We start from the raw sequence: 22,321 nt of genomic DNA, 5'->3' as shown, positions 1-22,321 counted from the left end.
CCTTTTTCTTCACAAATTTCACATTACTCTCTGCTGGTTTATTATTACCGCTCCCAAAAATTCAAATCTGTCAATTCCCCCCTATCTCGTAAATCATCATGAAAACCCGAAACGGAGCAGTAATAATTCCATTCCTCGCTCCCGCTCGCAGCTGCCAAAAGCCAAAGCCAGCCGCCCGTCGTCTCCCTCCCCTCCGCGTGATTTCTTTAATTAATCCGCCTCTTCCTCGCCACTACTACTACTCCTTCCCCGTCCACCCTCGTGAGCCCCTCTCCTCCTCGACTCCTCCTCTCTGGCTCTCTCCCCGGCCCCGCTTCCTTCCTCCTCGCCCGCTCCGGATCTCGCCCTGCCGGCCGGAGCCGGACGCGCGCACGCAAGCACGCGGCGGCGACCCGGTCCTCCTGCCGTTTCCCCCTGTTATTACTCCCGCCCGCCGCATTGCGGGGGATCTGCTCCATCTGTCGCGCTACTCCACGGCCCGCTGTCTGTTTGTTCTGTCTGTCTGTTTCGGCGGGGCTCGGGGGCTTGGAAGCTTGCGGTCGACGCTTCCGCTTGCCATTTCCCCGCGCCGCTGGATCTGGCTGGAGGCCTCTGCGTCTGCGGTGGTGGGGTTCCTGGCTTCTGTTGAGCTCGTGCACCGCGGCGGCGGCGGCGATTGGTGTGTTGTGTTGTGGATGGGAGCTGAGGTTTGAGAGGCGGCGTCTTCTGTCCCTGTTGCTGCTGCTGCTGCTGCTGCGGAGATGCCGGCCGGCGGCGGCTCCGTGAATGTCGGCAACGGGGCGGCCGGGTCCCCCGCCACGCCGCTGCACGGCTCCGGCTCCGCCTCCGCGGCCGCCAGCGTGAACGGCGACGGCTACGACAGCGACGGCTACAACTTCGCGCCGCCGTGAGTCGTCGTTGCCTCCTCCGCCATCTCGTGCTGCTACTTTTTTTTTAATAAGCAGGAACTACGCCAATAATTTTGTAGAGCTGTTTCGGTTCTGGCCTAGCGATCAGAGTAGATTTCGCGCGTTGCTGCTTACGCAATGGTATTTTTCTGGTACTAGTTTATTCGTCTGAGGTTTTGAATTTTCTAATGTTCGTTGATAACCGAAAAGTTCCCCTGCCTGGTGGAAAAAGCAGAGGAAAATGATGGGGCTCGTCGTACTCATGACCTACCACACTGCTTGTTAACTGCTTCAGGAGTTTAGGCACCAATTAAATGGTTATTTCGAATCGTGGACTGCGTTACCATTCCGTGTTCCATCTTTTGTGTCACATTGCGCTTTTCAACCTGATGGCATTATGGCATATCATGCGATCTGTATTTACACTCTGGGTGCCTTTTTTTTTTCAGTACTCCGTCGACTTTGTCCATGTCCATACCCCCGGAGCTTGCTGGAGCAATCCCGCTAATTGATAGGTTCCAGGTACTGGTCTCCTTGATTCTAGCATCCACAGTGACGTCATATATGCCATGTCAATTTCAAAATGTGCAGAGAAAACCTCGTTGATGTTCCCATGATGGTTGGTAGATATGTGGTGCCTCAGAGGGTTTGTAACTTGAACGTGAGCACCAACACATAACGTATCTTTCTATTGATGTATGGGATGGGTAGCATTTTGTTCTCCCTAGAAATGGAGGGGGTGAAGTTGAGCTGAAGGACAAGTAGCAGAATTTCCATGCCTGCATTCTGCTCTAAATCACCAGACAAACAGAGTTTACCTACTTTTATGCTTACTGTGGTGCTCTTCATTCAAATGGACGATGGTGGTTATGATTTTCTTATTGTTCTCTTTACATGTCTGCTATTTTTGTCACACTGCCACAGTATTTTTAATTACTTTAGAAATGTGATGAATGATTTAGTACTATAAAGTTTAATAACATGTAGTTATTCAGTATACAGTTAATAAGCATTAATATGGCCCCTATTGTCCTCTTATTCCAAGTTAAGATTATTTCTGAAATATAATAGGTGGAGGGCTTTCTCAAAGCAATGCAAAAGCAAATCCAATCATCTGGAAAGCGTGGATTTTTTATTAAAAAATCTGTGGGTCCGCAAGTTCGCGAGAAGTTCACTTTGGAAGATATGTTGTGCTTCCAAAAGGTAATGTTATTTAACCCCATTCCACGTATGAGATTATATTGTTGCATTCTGATTCCTGAACATGTTCTCTTACTGATTATCATGAAAGTTATTATGATGTCAGTTTGGTCTATTAATTCAGTGCTTCTTTGTTCTCTCTTTTGCAGGATCCTATTCCAACCTCGTTGTTAAAAGTAACTAACGACCTTGTAAGCCGCTCAATTAAATTATTCCATGTCATATTAAAGTACATGGGCATTGATTCGCCTGCAATAATAAGTTTGGATGAAAGAATTGAACTGGTTGCAAAGCTTTATAAGCATACTTTGAAGCGTTCTGAACTTCGAGATGAACTCTTTGCACAGATTTCAAAACAAACACGTAATAATCCGGATAGGTACGTAATGGTTACTAATTTATAACAAGTACTTGTTGATTTCAGACTTAATTTAGGAATAACAATTTATTATTTGCACTTGCAGGAGTTGGTTGATAAGAGCTTGGGAGCTAATGTATTTATGTGCATCTTCCATGCCACCAAGCAAAGATATTGGCGCATACTTGTCTGAGTATGTTCACTATATTGCTCATGGAGCCACAACTGATTCTGATGTTCGAGTTCTAGCATTGAACACTCTAAATGCATTAAAACGTTCAGTGAAGGCAGGCCCGCGGGTCACAATTCCTGCGCGGGAGGAGATAGAAGCACTTTTAACCAGCCGGAAGCTTACAACAATTGTATTTTTCTTGGACGAAACTTTTGAAGAGATCACCTATGACATGGCAACGACTGTTGCCGATGCTGTTGAGGTATCTGCTTTTCTCCTAAGCTTAAGTTCTGGACCTGATAAATACCGAATGGTTCTATAGAAGAACGTACCTAGTCAGATCTTGAAGATTACTTGGTGTGCATGCAACCTTTTTTGCTTGGTGTGTATGCAATTTTAGTTGTGACAAGTTGCCAATGTTGGTATAATAACAATGACATTAACCAAGTGATGGGCCTGGGCAGTCATAACTTACAAACTTATGTCTTTTACGTCCACGGGGTGGTTCATTTGATTGATTTCAGTTTTCTGACTTCTGTATGTCATGAATATTTTTGGATTCTCTCACAAATTATATCCATCGGTTGAAGGTACGTTCGGTCAGAACCACTCACAGAAAGGTGTTAATATGGTCCTGACTGTTTGCGTCTCTACTCAGCACTCGGGAAAGTTAGTACCAGTAGTCACAACTGACAGGCTCCTACTTCATCTCTCATAGTTCAAACGAGCAATGCATAGTCACTTTGTGCTCAGTGTGATACAGATGACCTAATGTACCTTAGTAGGAGTATTATGAAACTCTAGTACTAATAGACTGTTATTGATTGTATTGGTACTTTGACTTCATTTCTAGATCTCAGTATAATATAACAATATTCTCCGCGTGTTCCATTGTATTTTTTTTGGGTTAAGTTTTGGCTCCAAACTTGTGTGCAGTGCCTTCTTTATTTTCTTGAAGTTACGAGAGCACTTGAAGTTCTAAGTTCTAAGGAAACAAAATATTCTATTATGACAGGAACTTGCTGGCATTATCAAACTATCAGTATATTCTAGTTTCAGTCTTTTTGAATGTCGAAAGATCGTTAACGGATCGAAGTCTTCAGAAGTTGGCAACGGTATTTCTTTTCCCTGCAAAGTCGTATACCTTTTTCCTGTTCAGTTCAACTTTGTGCATGTAACTTTGATAATGTGGGTTTGAAGGAAATATATGATTTGATGGAAGTTTCTCACACAGCACATTCATTTTTTTTTGTGGCATATAGAGGAATACATTGGATTAGACGATAACAAATACATTGGTGACTTGCTATCTGAATTCAAGTCAGCTAAAGATCGCAACAAAGGAGAAATTTTACACTGTAAACTTGTATTTAAAAAACGCCTCTTTCGTGAGTCTGATGAGGCCGTGACTGATCCCATGTTCGTGCAGCTATCATATGTCCAGGTACTGGTTTGCGTAGACTATTAAAATGCTTCAAATACTTAGGCCATGCAAGTAATCTTGTTTCCAACATATCACTGAGTGATATCCTTGTTTCACAGTTACAACATGACTATATTTTGGGGAACTACCCAGTAGGCAGGGATGATGCTGCACAACTCACAGCTCTACAAATATTGGTTGAGATTGGATTTGTTGAGAATCCTGAGACCTGTGTGTAAGTAGTTCATTAGGCTCTACCTGATCTATTATTTCTCCTTTCCATCTAGTCTTTGTTATAATAATAAAATTCATCTTATCCCTTTCCTGAGATGTCAATTTTTCTTTTTGCTAGTGAATGGATATCTCTTCTAGAAAGGTTTCTACCTAGACAAGTTGCAATTACTAGAGCAAAGCGAGACTGGGAGCTCGACATCATCTCACGCTATCAGTTAATGGTATTTATCGAGCTGCACAACTTTATGTTTATTACGTAGGAACTTGTAGATGTATCACGCCATACTATTCTTTTTCCGCGTACTTAATTTGCAACATACTGTTCTTATTCAACTCCATGTCTTGCACTAATCATAATATGGAGTGTATTTGTAGAGGCATCACACATCATATGACATGTAAGAAAGATAAATTGTTTTAATTTGTAATTACTAATTAATTTGCGATTCTCAAGGAATTTTTGGCGCATCTACATTAGTAAGCAGGTGTGGTACCACTCAATTACTGAATCACTTTACTGTTACATTCAGGAACACTTATCAAAAGATGATGCAAGGAACCAGTTTCTCAGAATCTTAAGGACTCTTCCATACGGCAATTCAGTTTTCTTCAGCGTTAGGAAAATTGATGATCCAATTGGACTTTTACCTGGAAGAATCATTTTGGGAATCAACAAACGAGGGGTCAGATGCCTTATCATATGATGAAAATAGTAATATTCTTTTTATTAATTAAAGCTGACATTGTATTTCTGTTTTGATGCAGGTTCACTTTTTTCGCCCGGTTCCAAAGGAATATCTACATTCTGCAGAGCTGAGAGACATAATGCAATTTGGTAGCAGCAATACTGCTGTGTTCTTTAAGATGCGAGTTGCGGGTGTTCTTCATATCTTTCAGTTTGAAACTAAGCAGGTTATTTTAAAGCCTCACAAGAAATAGTACATATATCTTTTATTCCGTCATGTTACCATATAAAGCTGTCAAATAACCAACTTGTTCATCTTGTTAGGGTGAAGAAATATGTGTCGCACTTCAAACACATATAAATGATGTGATGCTCCGCAGATATTCAAAAGCACGCTCCGGCTCTGTTACTAGCACGGTTTCTCAAAATGACGTTTCTCAAGTAGATAAGCAACCACATGTTGAAACTTATGAGAAACGTGTCCAAGAACTGTCAAAAGAAGTCGACGAATCTCAAAAGAAAGCAGATCAGGTGAGTGATTTTGTCAATAAAGAAACAATAATGATTCTGCATGGTGCTTAAATTTCAGAATTTGTGAGAAATGTCTCATCACCTGGTAATTTCTACTATTCTAGAACTTTCAATGTTATATGGCTCTAAAACGAGTGCAATTTGATTGGAAAAGATAATAAAGAAGACTAGTAGGTCAAAAGGTTTCTAATATCATATTCATGAAACTGATAAATATTTGATATTTTTTTGGTCAAGTTATCATAAATAGGTTTTGGGCATAATTTTGTAGTGTCCTCAAGTGTATTTTCCATTGCCAGTTTACATGACTTCTTTCATAATAGGCGTGTGATGTTTTTATGAACAAATTCCTGTGTTACAACATATTGGAGAAAATAGTATTGCATATTTTCCATAATTAGGTATCTAATTACTGACAGTCCTTTCTTCTTTTTAGTTGCGGGATGAATTAGAAAGGAAGACAAAACTAGAAAGGGAGATGCAAGAAGAACTGGAAGGGCTAAGAGATACCTTACAATCCGAACGACATGTCATTAAAGAAGTAACATCTCAGCGGGATAAGCTAAAATCTCTATGTGATGAAAAGGATTCTTCTTTGCAGGTATGGCAATACACTTTTGCTGTAATTAAATTATTTGATAATCTAACCTTCAATTTAATTAGGTAGCATTGGTGGAGAAAAGTAGACTTGAGACCAGATTAACAAGCCAGGGCCAAGAGATCAATAAGAAAATAGAAGTAAGAGATACTTTGACAACTGCAGGCAGTCTCAACAGTGACATTGAGGTATTTCAAAACAACCATGTACATTTAAGATTATTTTTGCATTGTATAGCTTGTTTCTAACATCTGTGGTCAAACTTATTTTAGCAAAGAATTCATGGTAAATTCATTTATCTTGTGTTTGAAAGATGGTAACTAAGCTCGAGGAGGGGTTGAAATCATGTCAAAAGGAGCTTGATGCATCAAAAGAAATATCAAAGAAGTTAATAACGGAAAGGAATCTGCTCGAACAGCAGGTTCAAAGGCTTGAAAGAGCAAAGTCTGAAGAGGTCTTTGTTTAATCATCAAACATTTCTTCTTTCCTGTTTTGGTTTCACAGTGAATGCTTAACTAATTTCATATTTCTGAAATATGTTTACATAAACTATGCAGAAAAGTAAGATGGAAAGAGTTTATGAGGACGAATGTCGTAAGCTAAAAGCTCGTGCAGCTGAACTGGAGCAAAGATTGGAAAGTACAAGTCGGTCCTTAAATGTTGCTGAATCAACTCTTGCCTTGAGAAATGTTGAGGTGGATAAGTTACAAAATACTCTGAAGGAGCTTGACGAGTTAAGAGAGTTCAAAGCGGTATGTATAAGACATATAATTGCTACATTTGGTGTCTTTTAGGTTCTGTAGAAACTTACATGGTTCCACTTTGCATTATGTTAGGATGTTGACAGAAAGAACCAACAGACTGTTGAGATTCTTAAAAGGCAAGGAGCACAGTTGGTTGAACTTGAAAGTCTTTATAAGCAAGAGCAGGTTTTGCGAAAACGTTACTATAACACAATTGAAGGTATGGTAAAATCAAGTATTTGCGTACCGTAGTATTATGATATTCTGCAAGTGACTTCGTTATGAAATGAGTTACAACTTTTCACAGATATGAAAGGAAAAATAAGGGTTTTTTGTCGCTTGCGTCCTCTAACCGAAAAGGAGATTGCCGTAAGGGATAAGAATATTGTTTGCAGTCCAGATGAATTTACAATTGCTCATCCATGGAAAGATGACAAGTCGAAGCAACATATATATGATCGTGTTTTTGATGCATACACTACTCAAGAAGATGTATTCGAGGACACTAAGGTAACATATTTTAAAATTTAAGTTTTATGTTTACTGTCATAATATGAATTGTGTTCTGAGACTATCCACTTTCTTATCTTTTGCTGAATTGTGGTGCAGTATCTAGTACAATCAGCTGTTGATGGATATAATGTCTGCATATTTGCTTATGGTCAAACTGGTTCTGGGAAGACTTTTACTATATATGGGGCAGAAAACAATCCTGGTCTTACTCCAAGAGCTACATCTGAACTTTTTAGGGTGATAAAGCGTGATGGTAACAAATATTCGTTTGACTTGAAGGTAAGATATTTTTTTTGGCTTCATTTAAAATGCTTTCATATAGTTTGATATACAACAAATATTCGTTTTCCTTTTTGTTTATCCTTCATTAACTATATCTCATACAAAATCCAGGCATATATGGTGGAACTATATCAAGATAATCTTGTGGATCTGTTGTTGCCCAAAAATGCAACACGACAAAAGTTAGAAATAAAAAAGGACTCTAAGGTATAAGATGTGCTCCGTTCTTATATGCATTACTTCACATATTTTACAACTTACTACAGGAATGTTACAAGTTTGTCATTTGATTTTCTACAGTTTATTTGCATGTGTTTTTTTTTGCATGCGTTTTCCCTTGTATAATACTTAATGCTGAAAATAATATATTCTATAATCCTTCTGTAGTTGGTTGTTTTTTTGCCCTTATACAAGTTCTTTACTAAGGCATGTCACAAGCATGCGAGGTCAGAAGCTTACCATTTAATTTTTCTTCTAGGCTTTTGAGCAGCACCTTCAGTAGCTGTTAATGGATACTTGGTTTACCTTTATAGTTGAAGTATGAGCAGCCGATTCTGTCTTTTTAGATAATATACTGCTCATGGGTAATTCCCTCTGTTCCTAAATATAAGATGTTCTAGCTTTGTCCTTAGTAAAACTTCTTAAAGTTTGACCAAGTTTATAGAAAAGTCTACTAACATCTACAACTCTAAATTAGGTTTATTTGATATCGTTATGTTAGTATATTTTTCTATAAACTTGGTCAAGCTTTAAGAAGTTTGACTTATGACAAAGCTAAAACATCTTATATCGAGGATTGGAGGTAGTAATATTTATATGATGATACTATTTTGGTATCCCCCTGTAATAAATGTGCATAATTTTAACTATGGTTGGAAGTGTTGAGTTGAGTGTAAACGCACTTCCCGTGTTAACAATTCTTTCATGAACAGTAGATTATTTTATATTTATATGGAGCTAGTTAAGTAGTTAATATATGCTCTTCTTTCTAGGGTGTTGTTACTGTTGAAAACGTGACTCTTGTGAACATATCAAGTTATGAAGAATTGAGAGCTATAATTGCAAGAGGTTCTGAGAGAAGACACACTGCTGGAACAAACATGAATGATGAGAGCTCAAGGTCTCATTTAATTCTTTCAATCATTATTGAAAGTACCAATCTCCAATCGCAATCTTATGCAAGAGGAAAGGTATGACAGGATGGAGTTAAAAAGTTCACGCCGATTTTGGTTGAATCTAGTGACAACTAGTTTTTTTGTTTGTTATATTGTTTCAGAATAGATTTGAATGTTCTCATCGTCTACCTTCAATTGTGTTAAATAGTTATACCTTTTGCTTAATGCAGATTAGGTAACCACTTAGGGATGCATCTAAAAACTACTCTACAAAGATGTACTAAATCAAAGACACTTAATATGGATCGGAGGGAGTACTATAATAACATATTTCAACTGCCATAAGATTATCTCATCTGCCATAACTGGTTACCTCGAGTTGTTTGGCTTGAAGTTCTGACATGTATGACATTTGTTTCCCAGAAAAACAAACTTCTGCCTGGCTCTAGAGTTTTTTGGACCATTTAGTATTTACTACGGGTTGCTTGTTTGAATATGTGTAGAATAAAGGACCTTTTTCCTTCTGAAAATGCAGTCTCTCAGCGTACTTGCGTACTGATCTAGCTCATAATCAAACCATGTTTTGTAAGGTTAATCTTTCTGTGTTATTCGTTTTGGTATGACTTGTTAAATCAGGAAAGATGGTGTGATAAGGTGCTGAGTTATTATTTTTCTTAATAAAATGCTGGGTTTTTCTCTGCTTGAAGAAAAACACTGACAGTGTTCTTTTGTACGAACAGCTAAGTTTCGTGGACCTTGCTGGTTCCGAGAGGGTGAAAAAGTCAGGTTCAGCAGGAAAACAGTTAAAAGAAGCACAAAGCATCAATAAATCTCTTTCTGCATTGGCTGATGTTATCAGTGCTTTATCTTCTGATGGTCAGCATATACCTTACCGGAACCATAAGTTGACAATGCTTATGAGTGATTCGCTTGGTGGCAATGCAAAGACCTTAATGTTTGTGAATGTTTCACCAGCAGAGTCAAACCTTGAGGAGACTTACAACTCACTCATGTATGGATTTCCTTATTTACTCCTTCCTCTTTTTTCTTCTTACAGTTCTATCGCTGTCTGCATCTCTTTGATTTTTTTATATGAAATTTTGTAGTGTTTATTTTCTTGCATCATATGCCCACTTATGATAATGTAAATCTTGCACATATGCACACCTTTTGTGATAGTTTAAGTCTGTGATAGCTTGTTCTTTTTTTGTTCTTTCCATGGTTTTTGGAACTTAAGTTTTCAAATTTGATTCCTGTTTAGTCACAGCATTTCATTGACATTGTTTATCCTGTCATAGGTATGCTTCACGAGTTCGTTGCATTGTTAATGACACGAGCAAGCATGTTGCCCCAAAAGAGATCATGCGGTTAAAGAAGTTGATTTCATATTGGAAGGAGCAAGCAGGTAAGCGGAGCGAGGGCGATGAACTGGAGGAAATACAGGAAGAGCGGATCTCAAAAGAGAAAACAGACACTCGCTTGACCGCATGAGAGAGAGATATTGTCATTGATTGCCTTTGTCTGGAATGCAACCTGGTTATGCATTCTTACCTCATACGCAGAGTTGACTGGAGCTTTCAAGCATCTGCTATGGCAAAAGAATTCTGCAATCGCCTTCTACCGAAATGTTCTGATGTCATCTGACAAGGTTGTACACTAATTGTATAGTTACGGATTATATATTATGGCAGCGGCGCCTGTTTGTACAAAGAGACTGTAGTACACACTCATAGGAGGAGGAAGAGTTCTTAGGAGTAAGTCCCTTTTTTTTTGTCATCTTAGCAATGATTGTGGCTTCTACGTATGCACAGCGGCGTCGGGGTGTCAGATTACAGTTCACCAATGTTAGCATCAACGCTGAAATGGCTGCGAGGTGTTCAACTGACTAGCTGCCTATGACAACTTTTCTATCAGTAGGAACAGTAGCTGCATGCCGATAAACAATCTTGCTGTTACGTTTCTGCACTTCCCTTTACCGTGTCCTCCAGTAAAGTTGTCTGACTAGCTTATGCTAGGATAGAAGAGAAAATAGGGCCAGGCATGATGAAAACAAGTTTGCGTCCTGTTGCCCAGGCGAGGATATCCAAACACGCAGCACAAGCAGATTTGCAACCTAAATGCATAGATCTGGAAATTGCCAAATAACACCAGGAGCTACATTAGAATAATTTTAACGGTATGAAGAAGATACATTGATTTATAAAGATCACAATAATTTAAAAGAACATGAAGCATCCATGTCACAGCTCACTAGGCTGAGTGCCTGTTCAGGCGGGCACCTATTGAAGAGCAAGTCTGAGCTGATAATTTAGACTCTTCCATCCTTCCTTGATCTTCCATGCCTTTCTGCCGTACATCATTCTTTTGTAGAAGACAGAAACAGTCCTTTCCATGTGGCACCAGCCTCCAGGGCACAGGAATCATTTAGGACTAGCAAAACGAGCACAACGAGAAAAGCAGATGTTAAATCAGTAGCTACCAACTAATCGATATCGATAAGAAATAGAGCAGAAATACACGACCAAAGATCTAAACATATAATTGATGAGCTACTGAATCTACAAACAGAAATGTCTACAAATGCACATCCTTGATCGAAATGCAACACAAAAAATATTTTGACCAGACTAATTGCTCTACCGTTACTAGTTAGTTACTGCAAGATCTGAAGCACCATAAACTGCAACACCTCACTCCCCAATAATTAAAAAACCTATGTGCCGCGTTGGCGAAATCACTTGCATGTTCTCTTTGCTAACAAAAATTAACAACATACCGAGTATCCCAACATAATACTCCCTCCATCCCGAAAAGTGACGTTATTTCGGGACGGAGGGAGTACTTGAACTGATCAAGTTGCGATCACTGTCGGAAAGAGCATTGTTGTAGACATAAACATTTGTCTAAACTTGAACCACCGCATGCTAATAGTAAATAGAGCAAGGAGAAACTTCTACATGGGGCTGTGTGATGCTTGGAGAGATGGCTGAAAGGGTGGTGAATGCTTCAACAATGACTTGTTAACATCCGCAATGATGCATCAGGGAAAACAAAATTTCCAGCGGCCCTTTTTCTTTCAGGGTCTCAGGCGTGCTGCATTGCTGCCTGGTACATTAGGATTTACGAAGCAGTGAAGCAGCAAGTTATTCAAGAACAAGAACCCTCCCAGGAGTTCCTGACTTGAGTGTTTAAAAGCAGATCTCGGACTTCTAATTCGTTAAGCTAAGACGACAAAAAATCTCTATTTCAGTTTTTAGTCAGTTCAAATATTTACCCCAGTTATGACAATACAACACAGCAGAGCCCACCCTACTGTTTTCTAGCATATGTTTCCAATGGCTTTTGTTGTAGCTAATATCTACAAATCATTTATCAAGAAATAGCCAATTGTGTAGGTGCCCTCTTTGCGGATTGGTGGCACGCGACGGTCAACACCGCTCCTTCTTCGGCTCGGAAGGGCACTGCTTCAATCATCATGCTCACGGCCTGGTGGATTTGGAAGCATCACAACTCGGTGGTCTTCGACAACGTGACTCCTAGCATCGCCTCACTGACCGGATCCATCAAGGCGGACGCTAGGCTGTGGGCTCGGGCTGGGGCGACTGGGCTTGGAGCGCTACTCCCGTCGGTCACTGGTTCCTAGAGGTCTTGCGTTGTATTTTTTGTGGGTGTTGCCCTCTTGGGCTTGTAAATTACTCTTTCTCTCTTAATATATGCATCGAGACACAAAGCTTTTGCGTTTTCTCAAAAAAATAAATAGCCAATTGACACTAATTGAAAATATAACAAAAAATGTACTAGCACCTTGGTAAGACTTGCACATCCCCATCCAGACAGGTTTGTGCATCTCAAATGGTACATCTTACATGTCAAATCTAATGAAAGGTCAACAACAAAGTTGCCCTACTGATATGATATTAATTGTAACCAGCGTCACTTTTCTACCAGCGAATTAATTAGTTAGTAGCTATATGAAGGCACCGTCAGCAAGACTACGAAGATCAGAAAGATATTCCAGGTCATACTCACCCCCGTTCGCCACTTTCTCTTTACCTTCCAAGGAGGTTGCAGCAAACCCTGAAAAAGAAGTGCCCCTTTGTTCCTACAAGGGTAGGAGTACAAACAATTAGCTCACCAAGTAGCCCAAAGGCTCCAATTGAGTAACAACAAGGGAGACAACTTTCTCACCAAGTAGCACGATGGCAGCAGGTGAAGATATGGTAAATGAAGCTACAAGGACTGGGTACACCGTTATTGCCTCTGATACATCCATCTGCTGTTGGCAACCACGTCCCACTAGCGAGGTGGTAGTGCCCAAGATAAAATTCCTCGGGATGGAGAATCACAACGGAGTCAGGCACAATTGTAGGGTGCACTCTACTGCTGACGCTCAGAAGCCGTTCTTCAACAAAGATAGCATTGCCCCCGATGTTCGTCACCGGCGCAATCGTGCCTCGGATAATGTCAGCTAGTCTGTAAACCACAATGTGCGGCGAGAGCATGCCGTTGTGGCCGACCACCAGGATCTCAGAGTCGCATTCCACGAGGCGGTAAGGCATCTGAAGCTTGCCTGCTGGACACGTGGCGATCAACTTTGGCTCCGGTGGCGAGCAGAAATGACCGGCGTCCGCGACATCCTCTGGCCGGGGCGGGTCAATCTCGAGAATCTGCAGGTCGCTTTGGAAATTGTGGCATTCCAACAGGTACATCTTGCCTTGGAATGCCATTGGCCTCCACATACGTTTGAAGGTCCATGCCGAGAACCTCCATCGCTGGTCCATGGTGGTGGCACACGCTACCCGCCCCATCTCATAGAGCCCAAGCATGACGGTGACGACTCCATTGGCGGCCACACTGAAGATGGTGGCGCCGACGGTCCTGTAAAACTGCCAAGGAACTGTCTCCTCCGCTATCCCTGTCCTGAGCGTCTTCAAAGGTGGGAGGTCCACGATGTCGCCGGTGAAGGGGTGGAGGAGCCGGATGGCGGAGTCCTGGTCCCGCTGCAGGAGGAGGAGCCCGTCGGCGGAGTCGAGGACGCAGTGGTCGCTGAATAGCGGGAGCTTTCGGCGCACGATGGCGCCTGTGGAGAGGTTGAAGAAGCGGATGTAGCCGCGCAGCTTGTAGTGGCCCGGGTGGAGGCCGTGGCCTTCCGGGAGCATCATCCAGCGGCGCGGGTGGAAGCGCGCGTCGAGGACGCCGCGGCCGCGAGGGGAGGGCGTGGCGGATCTCCATTGCCGGCAGACGGCGCGCAGGCGGACGTAGTCCAGCAGGTCGCCGGTCTCCAGCACCCGCCAGCCGATGAGGGGGATCAGGTCTTCGTGGAGAGAAGCCCAGGGAGATGCGTCGGAGGAGGATTCCGCGGCGGCGGACGACACGCGCGCGCAACGGCGGCGCGCGAGTGACATGCCGATCGACGATCCAAGGACGCGTGTTGAGCAAGGGAGTAATGAGCGGGGTGCTGCGAGAGGTATGAGTATGGCGTTTTGGGGGAATTTTGGATTTGCATCTGGTATTCTATTCTGGTTTGGAGGAAAAGAGACAGAATCGAAGCGAGATAGGGAAAGTAGGTTTTTTTTTTCTTTTTTTCTCTGTATTGTCACGGCAGATCCTACGATCAACCCTGACGAACCTGAAGCAGAGAATAACACTTCGAGTTCTGTTTCAGAAGATACTGAGGAAGATGATGGGCCCGAGCCTGGCCGACCCAAGCGAGAACCAAAACCCAACAAGCAATACGATCCACAGACTTGGGAGCTCGGAGGCATCGGCAGAAAGCCAGCTACTTAAGCATCGTGTTCTGTTTGCTTTTGTCTTGTCGAATAAGTTGAACCTGAACTTGTCGTCCAAACTCTCTCCCTGCCCCGGCTCTCTTCTGCCCCAAATTGCTTGGTGCTACTTGTATCGAATTCTAATCCAGTCAATCGAATTGAGCCGGTGACAATTGGTATCAAGAGACTCGTCGATCTATGGAGCCCGCGGATCTTGCGAAGGCGCTCGCCAGCATCCAAGCAGCGGTGAGCGGCTTGCCGGCGATGCAAGAAACATTGCCCGAGATCCCCGTGATTCGCGCCGGCATAGTGGAGCTCCGCCCCATGATTCACGATCTCTCGTCCTGAAAACCGGTGACCGAGTCCGCCATCAGCGATCTGCGTCACGAGATGGGCGATTTGCGGAAGCAGTTCATCACTCTCTCCCGCAACCCGGTGTTGCATATCCGCCCATCTGATTTACCGAGCATCCTTGGTGGTGGAGCCGAGACGTCCACCGGGCCAAATGGCCGCCGCGACGCCTTTCAGCCTCGGGGTCGGTGTTTTGGGGGCAACCCCTCACCCTCCCCGGCCAAGGGTACGTACTACCTCTCTGATCATCCTCATAACACCTCGGGTTCCCCAGAGATCGCTTGTTGTTCCCCTCATCCTGCTCATGCCCCACGGCCGAAGATGGATTTTCCATCCTTCGGTGGCGAGCGGCCGCGATCCTGGCAACAAACTTGTGAATCATACTTTCGTGTGTTTGCTATTGTTCCTGAATTTTGGATAGACACAGCTACAATTCACTTCACAGGTCATGCTATGCGCTGGCTCGAGAATAGCACTTTTAATCTTGATCGTATGAGCTGGGAAGAGTTATGTGCCTTCGTTTGTGCCAAGTTTGAGAGGGATGATTTTCAGCAATTACTCCGTCAGCTATTTCACATCCACCAAGTAGGCACTATAGCTGAATATGAGAGTCAATTCTCTGATGTCATGCATTACCTTATTGCACATAGTCCTCACTGGGATCCCATGCTTTTCATGTCTAGATTCATAGATGGTTTGCGCACAGATATCCGTGCTGTCATTTTGGTGCATAAACCACAAGATTTGGATGCTGCTGTCGAGTTGGCATTTTTGTAGGAAGAGGCCCTGGGCCTGACGGATGCGCGTCTAGTTCCACACCTGTGTTCAGCACTCCAGTGCAGCAGACGGGCAAGGCAGTTCTCATGACTCCGTCGCCGCCGGGTCGACCACCTCCGGCATCAAGTGAACGCAGAGGTGCCGACAAGGGTCGCCAATCATCTACTGATGATCGTGTGGCAACACTGCGCGCCTTTAGGCGAGCCAAAGGACTGTGTTATGTCTGTGGCGAGAAATGGTCTCGGGAGCACAAGTGTGCCACTGCAGTTCAATTGCATGTGGTGCAGGAACTGTTTGAGCTCTTTGCTAGTGACGAAGATCCTGAAGAACCCACTGATGTGTCTGATGGACCAGCACTTATGACTATTTCTCGCGAAGTTGTTGATGGTCGACTGACGCCACGCATAGTTCGCTTAGCGGCCCAAATACAAACCAGTCATGTCCTAATGCTTCTGGATTCGGGCAGCTCTAATAGTTTCATCAGTGACAGACTTGCAGCTCAAGTTCAGGGGATTCAAACAGCATTAGCACCTATGCGTGTTCGCATTGCAGACGGAGGTACGATGTTGTGCACTAGCGAGATCCCAGACTGCAAATGGTGGATTTAGGGATGTCACGTTCAATACAACTCTCAAGATTTTGCCTGTCGGCTGCTATGACGCAATCCTTGGTATGGATTGGCTCGAGACGCACAGTCCCATGGATGTACATTGGCTTGAGAAGCACCTCTCGTTTCAATACAAGGGCCAGCGTGTCCACTTACAAGGTGCGCGCTCAACGATAGCTCCTTGCAAGGCTCTTTCGGCACCTCAACTTCAGCGCCTGGTGTCAACTGACGCGGTGCAGCACATTGTTCATATTTGTGCTCTTGAGGAGGAGCCGTCTACAGAACAAGAGACACCAATTCCATCAGCAATCACAGAGGTATTAGCTCAGTTCAGTACCCTGTTCCAAGAGGCATCAGGATTGCCGCCGTCCCGGCCATTTGATCATACGATTCCGTTGATTCCGGGGGCGCAACCTGTGAATTTGCGTCCTTATCGCTATACCCCGGCGCAGAAGGATGAAATTGATCATCAAATCAAGGAAATGTTGCAACATGGGGTCATCCGGCAGAGCATCAGCCCGTTTGCGTCTCCTGTTTTGCTGGTGCAGAAGAAAGACGGCACATGACGCTTTTGTGTCGATTACCGCCACTTGAATGCCATCACAGTGAAGAATCGCTACCCAATGCCCATCATCGATGAATTGCTGGATGAACTTGCTGGCTCTACTTGGTTCACTAGCTTAGATCTCCGTGCCGGGTACCATCAAATCAGGATGAAGCCTGAGGACGAAGCGAAAACGGCGTTCAAAACTCATCAAGGTCATTATGAATGGCGTGTCATGGCCTATGGCTTAACTAGCGCCCCCGCCACGTTTCAAAATACTATGAATACAATTCTGGCGCCTTTGCTTCGTCGGGGCGTCTTAGTGTTCATCGATGATATCCTTGTGTACAGCAAGACACTCGAAGCTCATCAACAACTTTTGCACCAAGTGCTTGAGATCCTCAAGCAGCACCACCTGAAAGTAAAGTTGTCCAAGTGCAGGTTTGCGCAGCGCTCGCTCATGTACCTGGGTCATGTGATCAGTGCAGCCGGGGTCTCCACTGACGAGAAGAATATTTCAGCTATGCGCAAGTGGCCTCGTCCATCTAATATTAAGGAGGTACGTGGTTTTCTTGGTCTGGCGGGGTATTACCGAAAATTTGTCCATGGTTTCGGTCTTATCAGCAAGCCCTTAACAATGCTGCTGAAGAAACACACAGTTTTTGTTTGGACTGAGGATACCGAGGCGGCATTTCAACATCTGAAAGAAGCTTTGATTTCTGCACCTGTGTTGGCCTTACCGGATTTTTCTCAGCCTTTTGTGGTCAAAACAGATGCCTTTGGCGTGGGCATTGGCGCCGTCCTTATGCAAGGAGAGCATCCAATTGCATTTCTTAGCAAAGCACTTGGCCCCAAAAATCAAGGATTATCAGCATATGAAAATGAATTTCTCGCCATCTTGCTTGCTGTTGATCATTGGCGCCCATACCTGCAGAATGGAGAGTTTCAGATTAGGACGGACCATCGCGGTCTAACACATTTGGATGAGCAGCGGCTGACCACACCATGGCAGGATAAAGCACTGACAAAGCTTCTTGGCCTCCATTACAGACTCGTGTACAAGAAGGGCACTGAAAATGGAGCCGCGGACGCTCTGTCTCGCCAAGTGGAAAATACAGTTCCTGAACTCTGTGCTTTGTCTATCTGTAAGCCGTCCTGGTTACACGACATTATCTCCGGCTGCGCGACTGACGAAGCAGCTCAAGCTATTCTTCTAAAGAACCGCACTGCCCCAGATCGCGATGCCCCTCCTATCAAGTTCAGGACGATCTCATCCGCTACCGTGGCAAGATATGGCCCAGCTCCTCACTGGCCATTCACCAGGTGCTGGTTGAAGCCATGCATACAAGTGCCGTGGGTGGACATTCCGGCGCCGAAGCCATGTACCAGCGTATGCGCCGCCTATTCTCTTGGCCGGGCATGAAGCAAGCGATCCGTGATTACGTGGCCTTGTGCACCGTCCGCAAGGAGGCTAAACCTGAGCATGTGCCTTACCCGGGCTTACTTCAACCATTGCCGGTTCCTGAACAAGCTTGGCAAGTCGTCTCTTTGGACTTTGTTGAAGGATTGCCGCAGTCCATAAGATTTAACTGCATACTCGTCGTTGTCGACAAATTTACGAGGTATGCCCACTTCATACCTCTGTCCCATCCCTTCACTGCATACCAAGTTGCCCAAGCTTATAATGCAAATGTATACAAATTGCAAGGGCTGCCGGCGGCGTTCATATCGGACCGAGATCGCATTTTCACCAGTGCGTTCTGGCAAGATCTCTTCCGTTTGGCGGGCACTCAGCTGCGCATGTCCTCAGCTTACCACCCACAAACGGAGCGGGTGAATCAATGCCTTGAAGCTTATATCCGTTGTTTCGTCCACACCTGCCCCAAGAAATGGAGTCACTGGTTGGCATTGGCGGAACTATGGTACAATTCCTTGCATCATTCTACTCTAGGAATGTCTCCATTTGAGGCCCTGTATGGACACACGCCTCGTCACTTTGGCATTGTAGACTCTGACTGTGCCGTGCCTGAGCTTGATACCTGGATGCAAGAACAGGCAGTTGTGGCTGACTCACTACACTATCACATCCATCGAGCCTGTCAGCGCATGAAAGCACAGGCCGACAAGCATCGCTTCGAGCGACAATTTGCAGTCAACGATTGGGTGTTCATGAAGCTGCAGCCTTATATTCAGCGTTCTGATGTGACGCGGGCGAATCAGAAGCTGGCTTTTAAGTACTACAGCCCCTACCAAATACTTCAACGAATTGGCGAGGTATCGTACAAGCTTGCTCTGCCACCAACTAGCTCAATTCACCCTGTTCTCCATGTCTCTTAGCTCCATCAGACACCACCTCCTGCAACTCCCGTAATGGAGGAACGCGGTGCCTGATGATACCCCGGCTACTGAACCAGTACCAGACGCAGTCCTGGATCGTGCCTCTATCGCCGTGGCACTACTGCCACTGCCCAGGTCCTAATCCAGTGGAGCAACCAACCCCCGTCAACTGCTACATGGGAGAACCTCAACAAGCTCCGTCATCGCTACCCAGATGCCCCGGCTTGGGGTCAAGCCAGTTCTCAAGGTGGGGGAAATGTCACGGCAGATCCTACAATCAACCCTGACGAACCTGAAGCAGAGGATAACAGTTCGAGTTCTGCTTCAAAAGATACTGAGGAAGATGATGGGCCCGAGCTTGGCCGACCCAAGCGAGAGCCAAAGCCCAACAAGCGATACAATCCACAGACTTGGAAGTTCGAAGGCATCGGCAGGAAGCCAGCTACTTAAGCATCGTGTTGTACTTGCTTTTGTCTTGTCGAATAAGTTGAACCTGAACTTGTCGTCCAAACTCTCTTCCTGCCCCGGCTCTCTTCTCCCCCAAATTGCTTGGGGCTACTTGTATCGAATCCTAATCCGGTCAATCGAATTGACCCGGTAGCATGTATCCTTGCCGAAAATAAAATATGCTAGGTATTGCATTGACTCTACGTGTCATTTAGATCCTTGCCGAAAATAAAATATGCTCAATATATGTTACGTACCAATCAGGTCTCAGAAGGATTGGCCTGGCTCGATCGACCATCTGAAAGGTTAAAATCTTCAAATATTCTGATTTCTGGATGAACTTGCGGTAAACACAAAGCTTTGACCCTTCCTGCACCATAACTCCTGAAATCACGGATCACCATCGCAATAACGCATGAAGCTCTTTATATATGGAAGATCAGCATAGCAGAACGAAAATAGAAGACAACGGATAGAAAATGTAACTGATGAACTCAGAGAAGCACCAAAGAAACTCAATGTCTTGATTCCTGATAGTAAGCTATGGTTGGATGAATATATGCACAGGCATAATAAATCCCCATTGCACACCACTTGAAACGTAGCCAGATTTTACAATTTTAGGACCTACACCTGCTCATATAAATCCACAAGGGACATGCATGCATTCGATTAGCAACAGCCTATATGGCCATATGTGAGAAGTAGAACAAAAGGCATCATTAATCCAGGTGCTGCAGTATGTCATGTCAGGTTTATGGCTGGATATCTAAAACATAATAGTACTACGGAGTACATGCGAAGAGAAGTTCAAATGTCAAATAGTACGCATTCTAGAAAAAAAATGTCAAATAGTAAAAGTTGATGAAGGGCGAGCTCTAGTTTCAGCACTGAAGGGCACTAAAGCATGAAGACAGGACAGTTCAAATGGTAGATTGCTCTGTGTTTGAGAAGAAACAAAAACAGAACATGAGCCATAATGTCAAAACAGAGCAATCCCACAGAAATATAAAGGAGTAGTAATGATATGCACAAAAGAGAATAGACATGTATAAAAGGTATTGCAGCAAAATCTTACCACGAAATTCCCATCGACAGATAAAATATATACGCAATTAACAAAGATAAAACTTGAGCACACAAAAAATGAATGATAATCTAGCTGGGCGTACGGGAGAAGAGAGAGGGGAAGAAGGGAAAGGGGCATGGGGGAGAAGGGAGCACCCGCAGCCCGCGGCAGGGGCTGTATGCGCATTTCTCCGAACACCTGACCTACGTACGTACGTGCCGCTCTTGAATACCTGATCGAGGTGGTAAGCAAAGCATGCGGCGAGCGCGATTTCGATGGAATTGCTGGAGTCTGCAGCTGCATCCATTAGGCCGGGAGCCACACTCTGCTGCCCCGCGCACGCCCAAGCAGAGGCAGCAGCCGGCGGTGGTGGCGACACCCGCGTTCGATCGGGATGCGCCTCGTTGTTGCCGCGAGCTCTGTTCCTTCGCTTGGCATCGCGGTCGCGGCCGCGGCACCGGCGCACCTCCTCTGCCCGAGGGGATGGATGCTGCTGGTGCTGTACACACCATTTAGAAAAAACAGAGCTGATGAGATGAATTTCTGCAATTTTGTTTTTCCACATCGATCGCATCATTTGGTACTACTAAAAGTCTAAAACCCGAAAAACCTAACAGTAGTTCTGCTAATTATATACAGATTGTTCCATTTCTGCCATAGATAATACATTTTTCTGACAGATTAAAAAACCCTGCAATTAGTACGGAATGAATGGAATTACTCGATTCATTCGTACCTTGCGCGCTTCCTCGAGGTCGCTTCGTCCTCGCGAGCAGCAACATCCTCTTCATCCTCTTCCTCCGCGCCAGCACCGGCCGCCAGCCCGACGCAACCGTCGTCCTCCACCAAGAGATGGCCGAAGAAGTACTTGTGCTCGTCGGCAGCAATCTCCCCTTCCGTGGTCGTCATCGCCCGTCCGCCGGCCTGATCCTCGTCATCGTCCTCCATGAGGAACCTCTCGAGCTCGCTCACGTACGCCGACATCGAGTCCCCGCCGTCGAGGTCGAGGTCGCCCGGCCCCGTCGACGACAGCGGCACCTCCCCGTAGTCGTCCGTCACCACGGAGTCCGGCGACCCTTCCCTCGTACCGCCGTCACTGCCATCATCATCAGATTCATCATCATCAGAATCCGACAAACACAAACCCAATCCCCCCTTCTTATCATCACCATCAGCAGCAGCACCCACCGCGTCGCCATGGCAGAACTCGGCGAGGTCGTCGAACGAGCCCAGGTCGAAATCCAGCCCGTCCAGGAAGCCCAAGTCGATGTCGTCGACGACGAGGTCGGGCATCGCGGCGGCGGCCATGGCGTTCGTTGAAACCGTCGAAGCCTTCAAAACTTCAATCAATTGATCAACTGCCCCGTTGAAGTTTTCAAAATCCGGAGGCTGACGCTGACGATCGACCGAGGGAGGGTTTTTATATAGGAGTGGGAGAGAAAATAGGATCGGAGAGAAGAGGAGAGGAGAGGTGTTCGAATTCTATGTCGGTTCGTGGGGACGCGCGCGTTCTTCGTAGTGCGTGGTTTCTTGTCGAGCAAGGCTAATTGGGTTCGATTTCGGGGATCCTTCTCCGGGAAGTTTCCGGCAGTTGCGGGAAGAAAATAAAGCGCGCACGTCCCTATCGGGAAGTTTGAAATTTGAGGCGGTTCGGTGTAGTCGGGATCTGATACAGAGACG

General features: G+C 44.7%; 2 protein-coding genes across 14 annotated transcripts; one reads left to right on the top strand and one right to left on the bottom strand.

Moving 5' to 3' along the window:
- Positions 1–221: 221 nt before the first annotated feature.
- LOC100828747 (kinesin-like protein KIN-14I) lies at positions 222–10,629 on the top strand. The gene is made up of 23 exons (XM_010242272.3): positions 222–886; positions 1,337–1,409; positions 1,959–2,090; positions 2,237–2,466; positions 2,552–2,879; positions 3,633–3,732; positions 3,880–4,061; positions 4,160–4,275; positions 4,393–4,495; positions 4,805–4,957; positions 5,040–5,186; positions 5,284–5,490; positions 5,927–6,091; positions 6,154–6,276; positions 6,402–6,542; positions 6,646–6,840; positions 6,925–7,051; positions 7,139–7,341; positions 7,441–7,623; positions 7,738–7,833; positions 8,619–8,816; positions 9,482–9,753; positions 10,040–10,629. The coding sequence occupies exons 1-23, from the start codon at positions 741–743 to the stop codon at positions 10,230–10,232; spliced, it is 3,813 nt and encodes a 1,270-aa protein (XP_010240574.1). The 5' UTR covers positions 222–740; the 3' UTR covers positions 10,233–10,629.
- A 217-nt stretch (positions 10,630–10,846) lies between these two features.
- On the bottom strand, positions 10,847–22,117 carry LOC100832609. Of its 13 annotated transcripts, XR_002960967.1 has the most exons (4): positions 21,378–22,116; positions 19,830–19,956; positions 12,771–12,843; positions 10,847–11,171 (listed from the first exon to the last, which is right to left on the bottom strand). XR_002960967.1 is itself a non-coding variant. In XM_024455778.1 (3 exons), exons 1-2 carry the CDS (start codon positions 21,947–21,949, stop codon positions 19,833–19,835), a joined length of 696 nt encoding a protein of 231 aa, XP_024311546.1. In that variant the 5' UTR covers positions 21,950–22,116; the 3' UTR covers positions 10,847–11,171; positions 19,830–19,832. The 13 variants fall into 13 exon arrangements, 8 of the variants coding, with proteins under 8 accessions (XP_024311546.1, XP_010240573.2, XP_024311545.1 ...); XR_002960965.1 differs by lacking the exon at positions 12,771–12,843 and having other exon boundaries at positions 19,830–21,140; positions 21,378–22,117; XM_024455778.1 differs by lacking the exon at positions 12,771–12,843.
- Between the last annotated feature and the right edge of the window lie 204 nt (positions 22,118–22,321).

The sequence above is a fragment of the Brachypodium distachyon genome, chromosome 5, assembly GCF_000005505.3.
Source record: "Brachypodium distachyon strain Bd21 chromosome 5, Brachypodium_distachyon_v3.0, whole genome shotgun sequence".
NCBI classification, from domain to species: domain Eukaryota; kingdom Viridiplantae; phylum Streptophyta; class Magnoliopsida; order Poales; family Poaceae; genus Brachypodium; species Brachypodium distachyon.
Note: the sequence above shows the minus strand (reverse complement) of the source record. Positions and strands in the feature narration are given on the sequence as shown.

Excerpts from the sequence above, each read along its gene's own strand:
- LOC100828747 (XM_010242272.3), top strand. The coding sequence starts at position 741 with ATGCCGGCCGGCGGCGGCTCCGTGAATGTCGGCAACGGGGCGGCCGGG. Across the intron at positions 887-1,336 it reads GGCTACAACTTCGCGCCGCC|TACTCCGTCGACTTTGTCCA; the intron begins GTGAGTCGTCGT and ends TTTTTTTTTCAG. Across the intron at positions 6,841-6,924 it reads AGTTAAGAGAGTTCAAAGCG|GATGTTGACAGAAAGAACCA; the intron begins GTATGTATAAGA and ends GCATTATGTTAG.
- LOC100832609 (XM_010242270.3), bottom strand. The coding sequence starts at position 14,506 with ATGCCTCCGAGCTCCCAAGTCTGTGGATCGTATTGCTTGTTGGGTTTT. Across the intron at positions 12,844-12,929 it reads TGCTGCCATCGTGCTACTTG|GAACAAAGGGGCACTTCTTT; the intron begins GTGAGAAAGTTG and ends CTACCCTTGTAG.